This window comes from Thamnophis sirtalis, unplaced genomic scaffold, assembly GCF_051295495.1.
Source record: "Thamnophis sirtalis isolate CommonGarterSnake01/CBP01778 unplaced genomic scaffold, rThaSir2_p1.2 scaffold_2, whole genome shotgun sequence".
Taxonomy (NCBI): domain Eukaryota; kingdom Metazoa; phylum Chordata; class Lepidosauria; order Squamata; family Natricidae; genus Thamnophis; species Thamnophis sirtalis.
Window position 1 is genome coordinate 123,908,104 of NW_028261382.1, and position 14,147 is coordinate 123,922,250.

At 33.5% G+C, this 14,147-nt stretch overlaps 1 protein-coding gene across 2 annotated transcripts in view; it reads right to left on the reverse strand.

The window, feature by feature from the left end:
* Positions 1 to 14,147, reverse strand: part of VPS13B (vacuolar protein sorting 13 homolog B) — a 312,128-nt gene that overhangs the window by 208,801 nt on the left and 89,180 nt on the right. For both annotated transcript variants that reach the window (XM_087706818.1, XM_087706819.1), the window contains exon 20: positions 10,733 to 10,842. In XM_087706818.1, the coding sequence (XP_087562944.1) occupies positions 10,733 to 10,842 (110 nt within the window). The remainder of the gene's footprint in view (positions 1 to 10,732; positions 10,843 to 14,147) is intronic.

Below are 14,147 nucleotides of genomic sequence, written 5' to 3' on the forward strand. Positions count from 1 at the left end.
GTCAGATATTGCACCAAACCCACTTTTTCATACATGCAAAAATAGATCAAGGCATAAAACAAATAAAAATAGCAAAAGAAATTAATTTCTTCCTTTAAAAAATGTACAGAATCAGATATAAAATGTTGCAGACATTTACTTACTCACTGTTCCAGTAAATAAGTAATCTAGTTATAACCTTCCAGACACTCCATTAAATTCATTATTGATTGATTTATTAAACTTGTATGCACCCATCTCGCCACATTTTAGCTTTGAATTCTTCCCTTGGATGTTAGATTTTGATTCATTTTTCCTTCAGTCTCATACATAAATTCACCAAAGAGTAGTTTGTTAATCTGATGTTAATCTGATTTTGAATTACCTTAGTCTTATATTCTAATTTAGCTCTTTTGTGTTACTTCAGGAGGCTTTTCTTGTGAAGTTCCATAAACACAGTCTATTTTCTTTTCCAGACGTAATCATTCAGACTATATTTTTCTTATTCCATAGTTTGTTTTACTTGCAATAGTCCTCTACCACATCTAATTCTGAATACATATAATCTATGAATGTCACTTCTTAGGTGAAGTGCATGATTTATGATCATTAATTTTGTTGTTTTACTATCAAGATTGTCCAATTTGGCTTGGATCCAATCAATTACTCCTGCAGTATATTTAATTACAGTGACTGCCCAAACGTTTATTGTTTTAGCAATATTTCCACAGTTTAGTTTAGTTTTTGTTAAAAAAATACTCAAATTGTTTGAAATAACTTAAACTATCTGTGTTTTAACTTGGCTGAGCAATTAATCAGAAGCTTCCATTAATTCCAAATATTTGTATCCTTCTTCAGGTGCCTGATGTCTAATAACATTTCCATTCATTAGTTGCAATCCATGTTCTCCTACAATCTTACCTCCTTTCATTGCCAAATTGCACATTTATCCTTTCCAAATTTCGTTCTTGTACCTTTATTAAATATACAGACTATATCTAACAGAGACTTAATTTTAGATTCTGATTCAATATAGTTTTAGGTAATCTCTATAAAGAAAATTGCTTATTTGGGCAGCTTTGTTTGTGAATTGTTTCTTACAATTGATTTTGTTCAGAATGCTTGTAAGTTGAATCACTGCTTGTAAAAAGAGCAACGATGACAATATGTTACTTTGAAATGGGCCTGGTTTTATTCCTGCTTCTCCCAAATTTATCTCATATTCTGTAAGGGTGATTTCCAATGAAGCAAATTACATCCAAAAATCTTTTAATATTTCAGTTCATTCTAAGCATTTCCAAGTGTTTTTAAATCCAACTATGAGAAATGATTTACAAGCCTCTGTATAAAATATTTAGGCCATAAAAAATTCTTTTAAGCTTTTAACTATCATTTTTTCATTAAGAAGCTGATCTTATGCCATGTAAATTTAGCAAGTCCCTTTTTGTTCTGCTGAAAAAAATTCTTTTTTTTTTCAAATTAGCACATACTATAACTCCAGAAAACAACTTTAATGTTGTAGTAACCCTATGTGTTAGAAGTCCATAGTTCTGAGTTTCCCTTGTTTTTCCATAGTAGAAATATTCTTCAAGATGTCATCCAATATTACTATATTATATCATCTTTACTAATAATATACTATTAATAGTATATTAATAATAGTAACATTTTATATTATTATTATATAAACAAAAATGTGAAAGCTCGGTAGCGAAGGTTGGGCTTCATATGCATTCCACCCTTCCTGAAAACCAAAAGTATCATAATCTATCAGGGTAGTAAGATGTATAACTTTTTCAATGTATAGATTTTGTAAATGGCGCCTAAGAGTTTTTGGTATGGCATCCAGTATGACAAAAAATACTGGAGCTACCATAACTGGTTTATTCCACAATATTTCAATTTTCAGATCTTGATTCTTTGAGACAATTCTTTGTTTCAATTGTACTATGCTCTAGTATTGCCACATCAATAATTTACATTTTCTTCTTTTCAATCACAGTTAAATCTGATCCATTATGAGCCAAGACTTATGAGTTTGTATTCGGAAATCCTACAATATTTTAACATACTCATTCTCAACTTTTTTCCCAATTCTATGTTCCCACAAAAAGTGAGAGTATTATGTCATCGTTTATAATCAGTTTGTGCTATCTTCTTGATTTTAATGGTGTAGTATTTTTTTCTATCTCTTTGACACAAACTGCACTCTGAAACATTTGATGATTTTTCAATTATTATTATTATTTGAGGAATATCTGGATTAGAGGCAGAAGAGGGATCTTTATCAACAATTAGAAACTGATAGCTCTGTCTTGTTATCTGTGCAAATATACAAAATGCTACAGCAATTTAAATATAAAAATACACTAAAATACAAATGCATTCTCTTCTTTTTATTTCCTCCCTAAATGTAGAATCCTTCTCAAATGCAGAATCCAGACCCCAGATGCCCCATCTGTTCTCAACACAATCATTCATATTTTAGAAATGGTATTTTCATGATTCTGGAAGAGAAAGTGATCATGTTTCCAGAATCACAAAAGGAGAGGAAACTCAAGTCTCATTTTACATGTGATATTCCTTCATGCAATGATTAGGAAGAAATTTTGTGTCAAAAAGATTTCTGCCTGAAAAAGATGTATAAATATAGAACACTACTCTTATTTTAAAGAACAATATTATCATGACAGAGACCAGATGGTTACAGTACATTAAACGCAGGCGTACTATTTGTTTTTTCCTCCTTGTGAACAGTCCCAAAATTGTATAGAGCACATAAAATGACACAGCTTTTGATCAAACCTTTTAAATGCATTACTACAAAAAACATAGAAAGCATTACGGAATATATTTCCAAACACTAGGAAAGAGCATTTATGTTTCCAGAAGTCAATGTTATTTATGTGTTGCAATCTGATCAGCTTTTGGAAACATTAACTAATGTAGTAAATATTAAATTTAACTACCTCCGCTCATCAGATGATATGCAGTTAAGGGCTCCCATTTTGCCATTACCCACTGAAAAACATCAGTAGCTATTCTTAATCTTTAATTTTAAATGATTTCAATCTAAAATCATTAAAGATGTCCAATTATGTTTTAAAGAAGAACACACGTTCATGTCACAGTAGCTTAACACAAGGCAAACATACGGTGAATCAATTTAGCAATTAGAAAATCAGCACAGGATAATTCAGGACAAGATAACTCAAATACATAAGTCGCTTGGTCACTTGGACAGCAGTTCTTAAACAAAGAAGTAATTTCGGAAAATCCTGAGAATAAGCAATTTGCTTTGCTGAGATGGTTTTGAAAAACAATAGAATCTCTCCTCTCTCTCTCTCTCTCTCTCTCTCTCTCTCTCTCTCTCTCTCTCTCTCTCTCTCTCTCCCTCCCTCCCTCCCTCCCTCTCTCCCTCCCTCCCTCTCTCCCTCCCTCCCTCCCTTCCTCTCAAAATGTAATAAACCATATAATTTTTAAAGTTAAAGGGAATTGTATGCAGAGTTAGACATACACATATCAGATTAAAAGACCAAACTCTAATATTTTTAGCCATCTTAGAGATGAAACAGTCTAGATAAACAAAATATTAAAGGGAATATAAATATGCATCACTGACTTCTTTGGGAAAAAGTGTCTGATATAAATTAAGTAAATATTTATTTATCATTTTTCATAATTTATTGTGTGGGTTGAGGGTCATTCCATGTCAAGTGGTCTGGTCGACCATCACGGATTTCAATGAAATTTGGTATGAACATGCACACATGTCCCCAATGAACATTGGTAAAGTGTTATGTTTGCAGATGCAATACTTCCAGAGATATAGAATACTGTATAAGAATCTCCAAAACACAAAGAAAACAGGTAGAAAAAAATGGAAGAATTATCAGAGACTGATAGGAAATAGGTTAAGATATAAAATATTCTCATTTGCTCCTTTTTTAATGCTATCTTACTACAAAACCTGATAAATCTACTCTGAGGATTCAGTAGACCACCTATGAGATGGGAATGTCCCTGTAAAGCAGGGACAAAAAAAACCCTAACCCTCATTTTCCAAGTATCTACAATGAATTGATCAAGGGGCAACATCCAATATGTTCCAAAATCTCTTCCAATTTTTCTAAAACAGCATATATATTTTTGTACTATCAAAGAAGCTTTCACTTACATTCCATATTTGCAATAGTTTTGCCAGTATTACTATGTAAGTCTCAAATTACTTACATTTTCAAAATCTGGCTCTGCCGATTGGTTTGGGCAAGAGGTGGGTTCCTACCGGTTCGGACCGGTTCAGATGAGTAGGTAGTAATGCAGCAGGCCATGCCCCAAACTGGTTCTATCAGTGGCACCATAGGTGCATGCATGCATCAAGCACATCAAGCGCACACATGCGCCCAAAGTGCATACGTGTCTGAAGCGCACACTGAGCGAACCAGCAGTAACAGAAGCCAAAACCCACTCCTGGTCTGGACCTTGATTGGGGTGTTCCACACTGGAGGTGGTTAGTGGGCTAGGAATAGGATCCTACCTCTACTTCTTTAGTTCCTAGTTTATTTCATTTTTGTTAACTTTTAATATTTAAAGTTTTAATGACTGTAAAACTTGCAAAAGTTGTATTTTTACTTTTATGATGATGTAAGCCACCCAGAGTCACCCGATCATTTATTAATTTATATGAGCAGCATATAAAATAATAAATAAATATTTATCAGTAATCCTCTATAATTCTGAACAATATAGCTTCTTTTAATAGCACTAGAGAAGGTTCAGTTTCTTATTGCAATAACATGATAAGAAGTACCATGTTCTTCATTACCCAGCATTAATTATAGGATCTTAAACGATCCCATTTATTTTCTTGACGAGAGATCATCTAAACGGCTTTCTCTACAGAAATGCCTTCCACATGATTCTTTGAAGAAAAGGGCATTGCTAAACTGTGAATAAATAAAGAGTAACTAGGCCATTATACCACTATTTGTAGGTTAGTATTATATATAACTCTAAGTTTCACGATATATTTTTTTAAAGGAAATAAATACCATATTTTACCACTACCCAATAAAGAGGGTCAGAAGACATTATGTAAATTTATGCAGGCATTCAAAAGTCTTGCCATGGGTTTTACATTGTTTTTCAGTGAATGTCAACATTGTTCACCATTCGAAATAAAAAGAAATGTTTAGACACATGCAGAAGCCAACTGCAAATATAAGAAAACATCCTCTTTTGCCCCTATAGCACTAACCACATAGTCACAACAGGAACTACATAGGTCTTTACTCAAATAAGTAACAGCCGCCATAACCCACCCTGGATTTTCTGTGTAGTAGGAAAAGCACAAATGTAGTGCATTAGGCTATGTTTTTAAAATCCATTTTAAACTCGCATTACATTAACAATGCATAGCCAGACTTCTCCTTCAGCATTCCATATTTATAACAAACTTTGAATAGGAGAAAAGCACTGCTATCTTTAACTTTACCAAATCTGTAAGAGTAAAGACATAGCTTAATAATATTATTTAAAACTTTAAATCTTATTGATAAAGAAAATAGCTATAACAGGAAGTAGCAATTTTTAATTTATAAATGATCAAAAGTCCACCCCAAAATTATATATGCTATAATTCTCTTCCAAAACTTTATAAGAATGTTTCTGGCAAATCTACTACAGACATGGAACATTTAAAGTACACGAAACAGAAGGTAACTTTACTTTAAGCAATACAAAACCTGATATTTTTAGAACTATTTTCAGGCAACTACGGTACCTACTTTACAGTTTGTTCCATGGATTTCTTTTGGAACTACTTAAAGAAAATGCAATCTCATCACAATCATATTCCACGAAATATATCCAACATACTAAAATTGAATGGATTCTAGCCAGTTTTACAGGATTTACAAACTTTTCATCATTTCTTTACAGTATTATTTTCAAAACTTTCAGAGTTAAAGGGCTCTTGGATATCTTACTAAAAAAAAGTAAAGTGTAGTTATTTGCTTCTATCTTCAATTATGGTTATCTTTCAATCAAAGACTATTATTCAAGTTATATCTACTTATAACCAGCAAGTCAGTTCCCTACTTTTTAATACTATTGATGCTGACAAATCTGATGCTAGAATATATAAATCTGCTAGTTACTTAATTACTTAATAACTGAACCTTTTTAGAAGCTCTGTATTTTGGATTTCTGGATTTTATCAATTTGATTATACTGTATATAATATCTTAATGCCAAAACTGAGATGATATTGGGAGGTTTCAGATGTTATTGCTTTTGGTTTCCTCTCATGTATGCTTTTATTCATGTCTATTTCTCTCATCTATATATACATGTATAAATGTTAATTGCCTCGGGATTGAGATATAAAAATATTAAAAAATGTATCTTAGAAACAACTCAAAAACACCAACTTTCAATATTATTTTATCATATATTTACAAAGCATTACATTTGATTAATAGTTACTGCACTAAATTTAATTAATCTAAGAAACTCAAGAAGGATATAATATTTTCACTTTCTCTATATTTTACTGCATTATATTTCATTGAATTATAGAAGCAAGCTTTGACAGCTGGCTACAAGAACCTTTCTCTAAAGAATCAATCTCTATTGTTTTAGAAATAACTATATCCCAAAGATAGAGAATACTGTGATCCATTTCAGGTTGTAGTTTTCTAACCAAAATATTAGAATATTTGTTGTTTCATTCACCTCTTCTTTGGGAATTCTTTTAATAGAAAATGGAATATCTATCTATCTATCTATCTATCTATCTATCTATCTATCTATCTATCTATCTATCTAAATATAGATGAGACAGCAATCGGTCTCATACTTTTCTGAAACTATGCTTAAGGAAACACTGGGGCCATATGTATTCAAAAATATCAATATAAAAATAATTTACTTTATAATATATCTGGTTGTTACACGAGCAATACAATCAGTATGTAGGTGTGTAAAATATGGCAGTTATTCTTCTGAGAAACATAATAAATCAAGAACAAATAAACAAAAAGCACTCAGAACTCTTTTCTAGTATCTTAAGTAGACCAGTTTCTCTTCTCTCGTTTGCCATTGTGAAGCATAATCAGAATTATTCTGTAGACCACTCAATACTCTGACCTGAATCCCATTCCACTCAGCCATTTACCGTATTTTTCGGAGTATAAGATGAATCTGAGTATAAGGCACACCCAGGTTTTGAAGAGGCAATTTTTTTAAAGTAGGTAGGTAGATAGAGGGATAGAAAGGGAGAGAGAGAGTAGGGAGAGAGAGAGAGAGAGGGAGGGAGAGAGAGAGAAATACAGTAGGTAGGTAGGGAGAGTGAGTGTGTGTAGATAGATAGGTAGGTAGAGGGATAGAGAGAGAGAAATAGAGATAGAGAGAAATATAGTAGATAGGTAGGGAGAGAGAGAGTAGGTAGGTAGATAGATAAAGGGATATATATATATATATATATATATATATATATATATATATATATATATATATATATATATATATATATATAGGGAGGGAGAGAGAGAGAGAGAGAGAGAGAGAGAGAGAGAGAGAGAGAGAGAGAGAGAAATACAGTAGGTAGATAGGGAGAGTGTAAATAGGTAGGTAGGGAGAGGGATAGAGAGAGAGAAATAGAGAGAGAGAGAGAGAAATACAGTAGATAGGTTGGGAGAGAGAGAGAGTAGGTAGGTTGTTTGGTAGGTAGAGGGATAGAGAAAAATAGAGAGAAGGATAGTAGATAGGGAGAGAGAGAAGGTAGGTAGATAGATGTTTCCAGGTGTATTCATCCATGTACTGGAAAAGGAAATCTCTGACCTGTAGCACCTAAAACTTTCTTTCTGTTGGCACAGCACTTAACCAATGTAATTCTCATCAATCCCTCTAACTAAACAGCTTTCTGAAAGGGGAAAAAAAGTTTTTGCACTCTGCAAACCTCCCCAAAATGGCCCGTTTTTCACGAAAACAGGCCCCTTTTTTTTAAAGGCATGAATAGCCTTGGGGGGGGGCTTGCAGAGTGCTCGGGGGTGGGCAAAAACAAGCAAAAAAATTGCATACATCACCCTATGTATGTGCTGCTGGGGGCTGGGGGGCAAAAAGTGGGCTGTTTTTTGCTAATTTCTGCCCACTCCAGCCCCCAGGAGCTCTCTGAAAGTTTCTATAATGCTACGCATTGGTGAAGGGGCAGGGCTTCGGGAGGCAAAAAATGTTGTATTAGGTGTATAATACGCACCCTATTTTTCAGCCTCTTTTTAGAGGAAAAAAGGTGCAATGTTTTTTTTTAAATAATCTTTATTGGTTATACATTTTTTAATAAGACATACAAATACAGCTTTAAACATACAAACTCTCCCCCCCTCCGGTGACAGTCATTCACAGCCCAACATTTTTTTCTTCCTCATTGTTTAGTCTCTAACCAGCATCTTCTTGTTACAAAATTCAGGGATCTATTACAATAACCACGTTCACTTTTAGTTCCCATTGTTAACAACTGCTATTTAACATTCCCAGTTTTAAGTCTCTGCTGTTCTCTTTGTTGCCCACATATACCATAGGTTCCAGCTAAGATAATGTTCCGTTTCTCATTTGTCCCTCAGCCAACCTGTCATTCTGTCCATTTCTGCACACTCATAAATCTTTTTAATTATGGCATCTTCCAATGGTAGAGTAGTAGATTTCCAAAATTGCACATAGGTTATTCTTGCGGCCACAATTATATGTAGGCTCAAACACCATATAGATTTATTCATGTTTTCTGGTTTTATGCTTAGTAAAAAAGTCTCGGGTTTACATTCATACTTGCCCCGGTAACCTCTTTTAGCCAGTTTTGAATCCTTCTCCAGTATTTCGTGGCCTCAATACAGGACCACCAAATATGGTAGAATGTGCCATCCCTTCTTCCACATTTCCAACACAGTGGGGATAACCCAGGAAACATTTTGGCTAATCTTGTTGGGGGAAAGTGCCATCTATAAAACATCTTGTATATATTTTCTTTAAACGCTGTAGATATCATAAGTTTAACTCCATAGATCCCACCATTTACCCATTTCAATCTCATAGCCAAAATTTCTCTCCCATGCTATTAGAAGGCTTTTATCCATCTCTTCTTTAGCATCAGACGGGTGAAAAAATTGGTAGATCTTCAGCCACATTTTCTTATCTCCGCCAAACAAAATCTTATCCAACTCCTGAAGGTTTGGGTACATCCCAAACCATTTCTTATCGCTTTTAAACCTATTTCTAATCTGTAAATATTCCCACTATTCCAGATTCCTGCTCTGCTGCTCTAATTCCACCTTTGTTTTCATGTTGCCATCTTCTGTCATAATGTCTTTATATATTATGTTTTTTGCCCAATTAAATATACTGGGATGCGTTAAGGCCTCCAACGGTGCCAACCAACACGGAACCCTAAGATAGTACTTTTTCCTCATCTTTTCCCACACACCCATCAAAATCTTCCGAATATAATGTCCCATGAAGTACCTATGGGGGGTATCTCTTTCTTGCCATAGGGAGGCGTCAAAAGGTGCGTCTTATACTCCAAAAAATACAGTATTTTCTGATAGAACTGTGTTCCATAGTGGAAAAGAGCTTTTAAAGTAGTTTTGCAAAGAAGACAAACTTAAAGTACCAAAGCTATACCTGTCTATCTTCTGATTCTATTTTTTTACCCATGCTTATAGCTAAGATTAAATTATAGGCAATGTTTCTAAACTTCTCCTTTTAAAAAAAAATGTTTTTGTTAGTATCTTATTTGAAATCTTGTATTCATTTAAGATTCAAGCACTATTACTTGTAAAATAAGTTGATTTAAATACTATCTTAAAGACTCCTAAAAACAATTAACAAAATATTACAAAACAAAATCATTGTCAGATTAGATAAAACAGGGACAGGTTTTAAGAAAATATTATGTTTGTGTGTTTGTTTGTTTGTCTGTGTGTGTGTACCTACATATGCATGCACACATGCACATACACTTTATTTGAGAGATATTGGGGTTATAGTAATTTATTTTCTTTCCATGCAAATGTTGGCAAATCGAACCTTTAAAAATTGTATTGAAAAGGACATTACAAAAATAGACCGAATCCCTCTGTCTTTGCTCCTACAATTCAAACTATGAAATTATTTTACCTTCTTACAACTTTTATGCAATGTGTCATATGAACATTATCTTCCAACTACGGAATGGACCTATTCCATTCGTTAGCTGGACCTATTAGCTTTACAGGTAATTCTCGACTTGTGATCAAAATTGCAGTTAGAATTTTGGATGTTAAGCGATATGGTCGTTAAGCAAGTCATCACATGACGGGACCCTATTTTGACACCATTTTTGAATTATACACTTGTTAATTAAATCTGTAAATGCGGGAAGCAGGTTGGGAAGGTCACAAATCGGCAAACATCATAAATGCAAGTCAGTGGCCAGGTGCCTGAATTATGATCACATGATCATTTCAATGGTGGGACAGGTACAATTTCAAGGATGGGTTATAAGATACTTTTTCCCATGCCAGCATAACTTCAAATCATTATTAAATGAATGGTCATACTTATGACAGAAATCAAATGCTTTCTACAATACGTTAAAAAAATGTGATAATGTGAGCATCTAATTTCTCTTAATCTATCTGATTTTTAATATTTCAATACTGTGCCTTGCCTTTGTATTGCATGTTGCCTTGGCACCATAAATAAGTATGAAAATATCTCCTACCTGCTGCATCAATCTGCTGCTCCGTTTCTGAGGTTGGTACATGAGCCAAGTATATAAAACTGGATCAATATTAATGGTTAATCCCTGCATGCTGGCCAAAAGCACTGCTCCTACATAAGAACAAGTACAAAACAAAAGTAATGAGATTAACACAGCCATGCTGAAAACATTTGGAATATCTAATGTTATGTTTAGAGGTCCAGGCCAAACACAGCTACCTCTTTTGAATGCAGCCTGGTTGCAAAGCGTAGGAAACTATATTACATGCTCTCAAGACAATCAGGCCTACACAATATCTGAAGTGATTGTTTATGTTTTCAAAATACATTAATGTATCTAGAAAAAAGTGCTTCATAGAAATATAATATGAATCTAGAGCAGGGGTCACCAACTTTTCGGACCATAGGGACCACTACATTAATAATTTTAAATCCCGTGGACCACTAACATTAATTTTTTAAAAAGATAAATAGTATTTAGTGCAATATAAAAAATGCAAATAATTTTTCTACGGACCACCAAAATTTTCTCGCGGACCACCAGTTGGTGACCACTGATCTAGAGGGGAGGGGAGAGAAGGGAAGGTAATGCTACCCAAAGGTTTTACAAATGTATAAGCTCTTTCTGTTAGTAATATTCAAACATAATAAAATAACAAATGGGATTAAGAGCATCCTATTATTTATTCAGCATTTACTTTCCTGTATTTTTAATTTTTGATATTGAAGTTCCATGATGAAAGGGCTGGCATATTTTAATTTATTTTAAGTTTTCAAAAAAAAGAGTATTTTAAACTTATTTTGACTTTTTAAAATTTTAACTTTTAAAAAATCTTAACCATTGCCCTATTTTTAAGGTTTTTGAATATTTTGCAAGAATAAAATGGAAATAAAAACATTAAGAATAAGAATTACATAAATAGAAATGATTTTGAAGTCTATTTCAGCACTTCTCAAAGCTGAAATGAAAAGCCAAGGTTTGGCACATCTCAACAGTGTAGACTACTCTAGAGACTACTTCAGAACACCAAAGCCACTTCATTGCTTTTATCCATGAGTTATATAGTTTCTTTACTTAGCAACCTCTCTGTTTCAAAATCCAAACAAATCCAAGAGCTATCATCTCTGTAATGCTGCACAGTGACCTGGGGAGTATCCAATCCTATGGAGACTTCTGCAATACCGTTTTATTGAACTAGATCTCTGCCAATCACAGTGAGCAGCAAAACTCAGTTTGGTAAAATATATTAAGGTACAATAGATAATAAATTTCATTTTTATATTTTCGTAACTTTTTCAGAATGACATCTTTTTCAGAAAATTATTTTACAGCTTGAAAGAGAGATCCCTTTTTAAAATCGGTGATAGGATACAAATTCAGAATAGAATAATTGAGTTTAAACCATAGAAGTTGTTTCCAACATTGCTAAATTAGCAAATTTCTTTTACTTAATCCTAGCTTCCAAAATATATAGTAAGGGCCCTTAGAAATGTTCATGTATATCAAAAGAAAAAAAATATAAGTTCTAGATTTTAGTGACATAGTAGCAGAAGTGGTATACAGCAGGTTCTGACCAGTTCTAGAGAATTGGTAGCGGAAATTTTGAGTAGTTCGGAGAACTGGTAAATACCATCTCTGACTGGCCCCACCCCCATCTATTCTCTGCCTCCCGAATCCCAGCGAGATTCGGGAGGAAATGGGGTTTTTGCACTAACCTTCCCCTGGAATGGGAAGGGAATAGAGATTTTATAGTATCCTTTCCTTGGAGTGGGATGGGAATCAAGATTTTACAGTATCCTTCCCCTACCACACCCACCATGCCATGCCCACCAAGCCACACCCACAGAACCTGTAGTAAAAAATTTTGAATCCCACCACTGTATAGTAGGTATAAGTGTTTATATTTTCTACTCATTGTTGTTTTGAGCAACAATATTTTTAATATTAATATTAATATTTTTTTTAAATGGAGATACGTGATTTTGTGAACATCTCTATTCACAGCTTCACATTCTTTCATATTGATATGATCCAGAAGAGAGGGTCATGGATAAAATACTAATCACATTGCCAGGCTTTCTAATCAAGAAAGCAAATTCCCAACACAAAGCAACATTTTAAAAGGTCTATGCTGGAATAGAAAAGGCAGACAACATCAAAACTCATCTACCATATATCTTAAAACTTGCTTGTTGATACTGATCCTGAAGTATAAAGTTAAAGGATGATACCTTTTTTGGCACCATGTATTTTACAGTCTCTGAGTTTTAAGCAGCTTCATAAATTAGATGAACTCTGGAGACTCAAATAAATTATCACCTTGAGTTTAACGATTTCGCAATCTCACAATAAATAAATATTGTGGGATTTCTGATTCAAACTGATGAAGTCTTGGCTCATAACACACCAGATTTAACTGTGATCGAAAAGAAGAAAAAGTGGATAATTGATGGGGCAATACCAGGTGATAATAGAATCAGAGAAGATCACAATTGGCCACAGTAGACCTCATGGTTATCAGCACACTGAGTGCCATACCAAAAAATCTTGGATGCCACTTAGAAAATCTGTGCATTGACAAAAGTTTCCACTGTGAACTAGAAATGGCCGCACTAGTTGGATTCTCACATTACAACCTCCTAGGTTCTTGGATGCAGATGAAGGCTAATACCAGCTAAAGTAGTGGTCACCAACGGAAAAAATATTTGCATTTTGGTGGCCCACAGAAAAATTATTTGCATTTTTATATTGCACTAAATACTATTTATCTTTTTAAAAAATTCATATTAGTGATCCGCAAGATTTAAAATTATGAATTTAGTAGTCCCTGAGGTCCGAAAGGTTGGTGAATTGGAAGCTGTGATTCCACATTTTTGTATATATAATAATTTATAGCTTTACTTACCTGTAATTAACATTCTGCAACAATGCCTCTACTATTATTAAACAATAACATCTGCCTATCCCAGGTCTTTAGGAAATATTCAATAGGATAAAAAATACCCAAGCCAATCTAAACATCTGACTAACTGAAAATTAAAAGTTGACTGGTATTTAATTATATTTAATTATAGGTAAGGCACATGCAATAATGAATACATGTTCATTTTTTTTAGTACTAACATAACCATGCAACATCCTATGAAAAGTAAACTTTTTTTTTACATGATAGCATTGCTGTCAGAAGAATATAGATGCAGCAATTAGATTTTTTTATATATGAAATAAGTTTATGTTAAACCTCAGTAGGGAGCAGATTCACCTATGCACCTGCCTAAATCCAATGAAAAAGTGTTTTTTCTTTCCTGCTCTGAGGGAAATAAATTGTTACATTATTGTAACAGAATAGCCTATTTCCTTATATTGCTGTTAATTTTCCTCCAAAGATTACTCTCAAAGATTTCCTTGCAGAGGT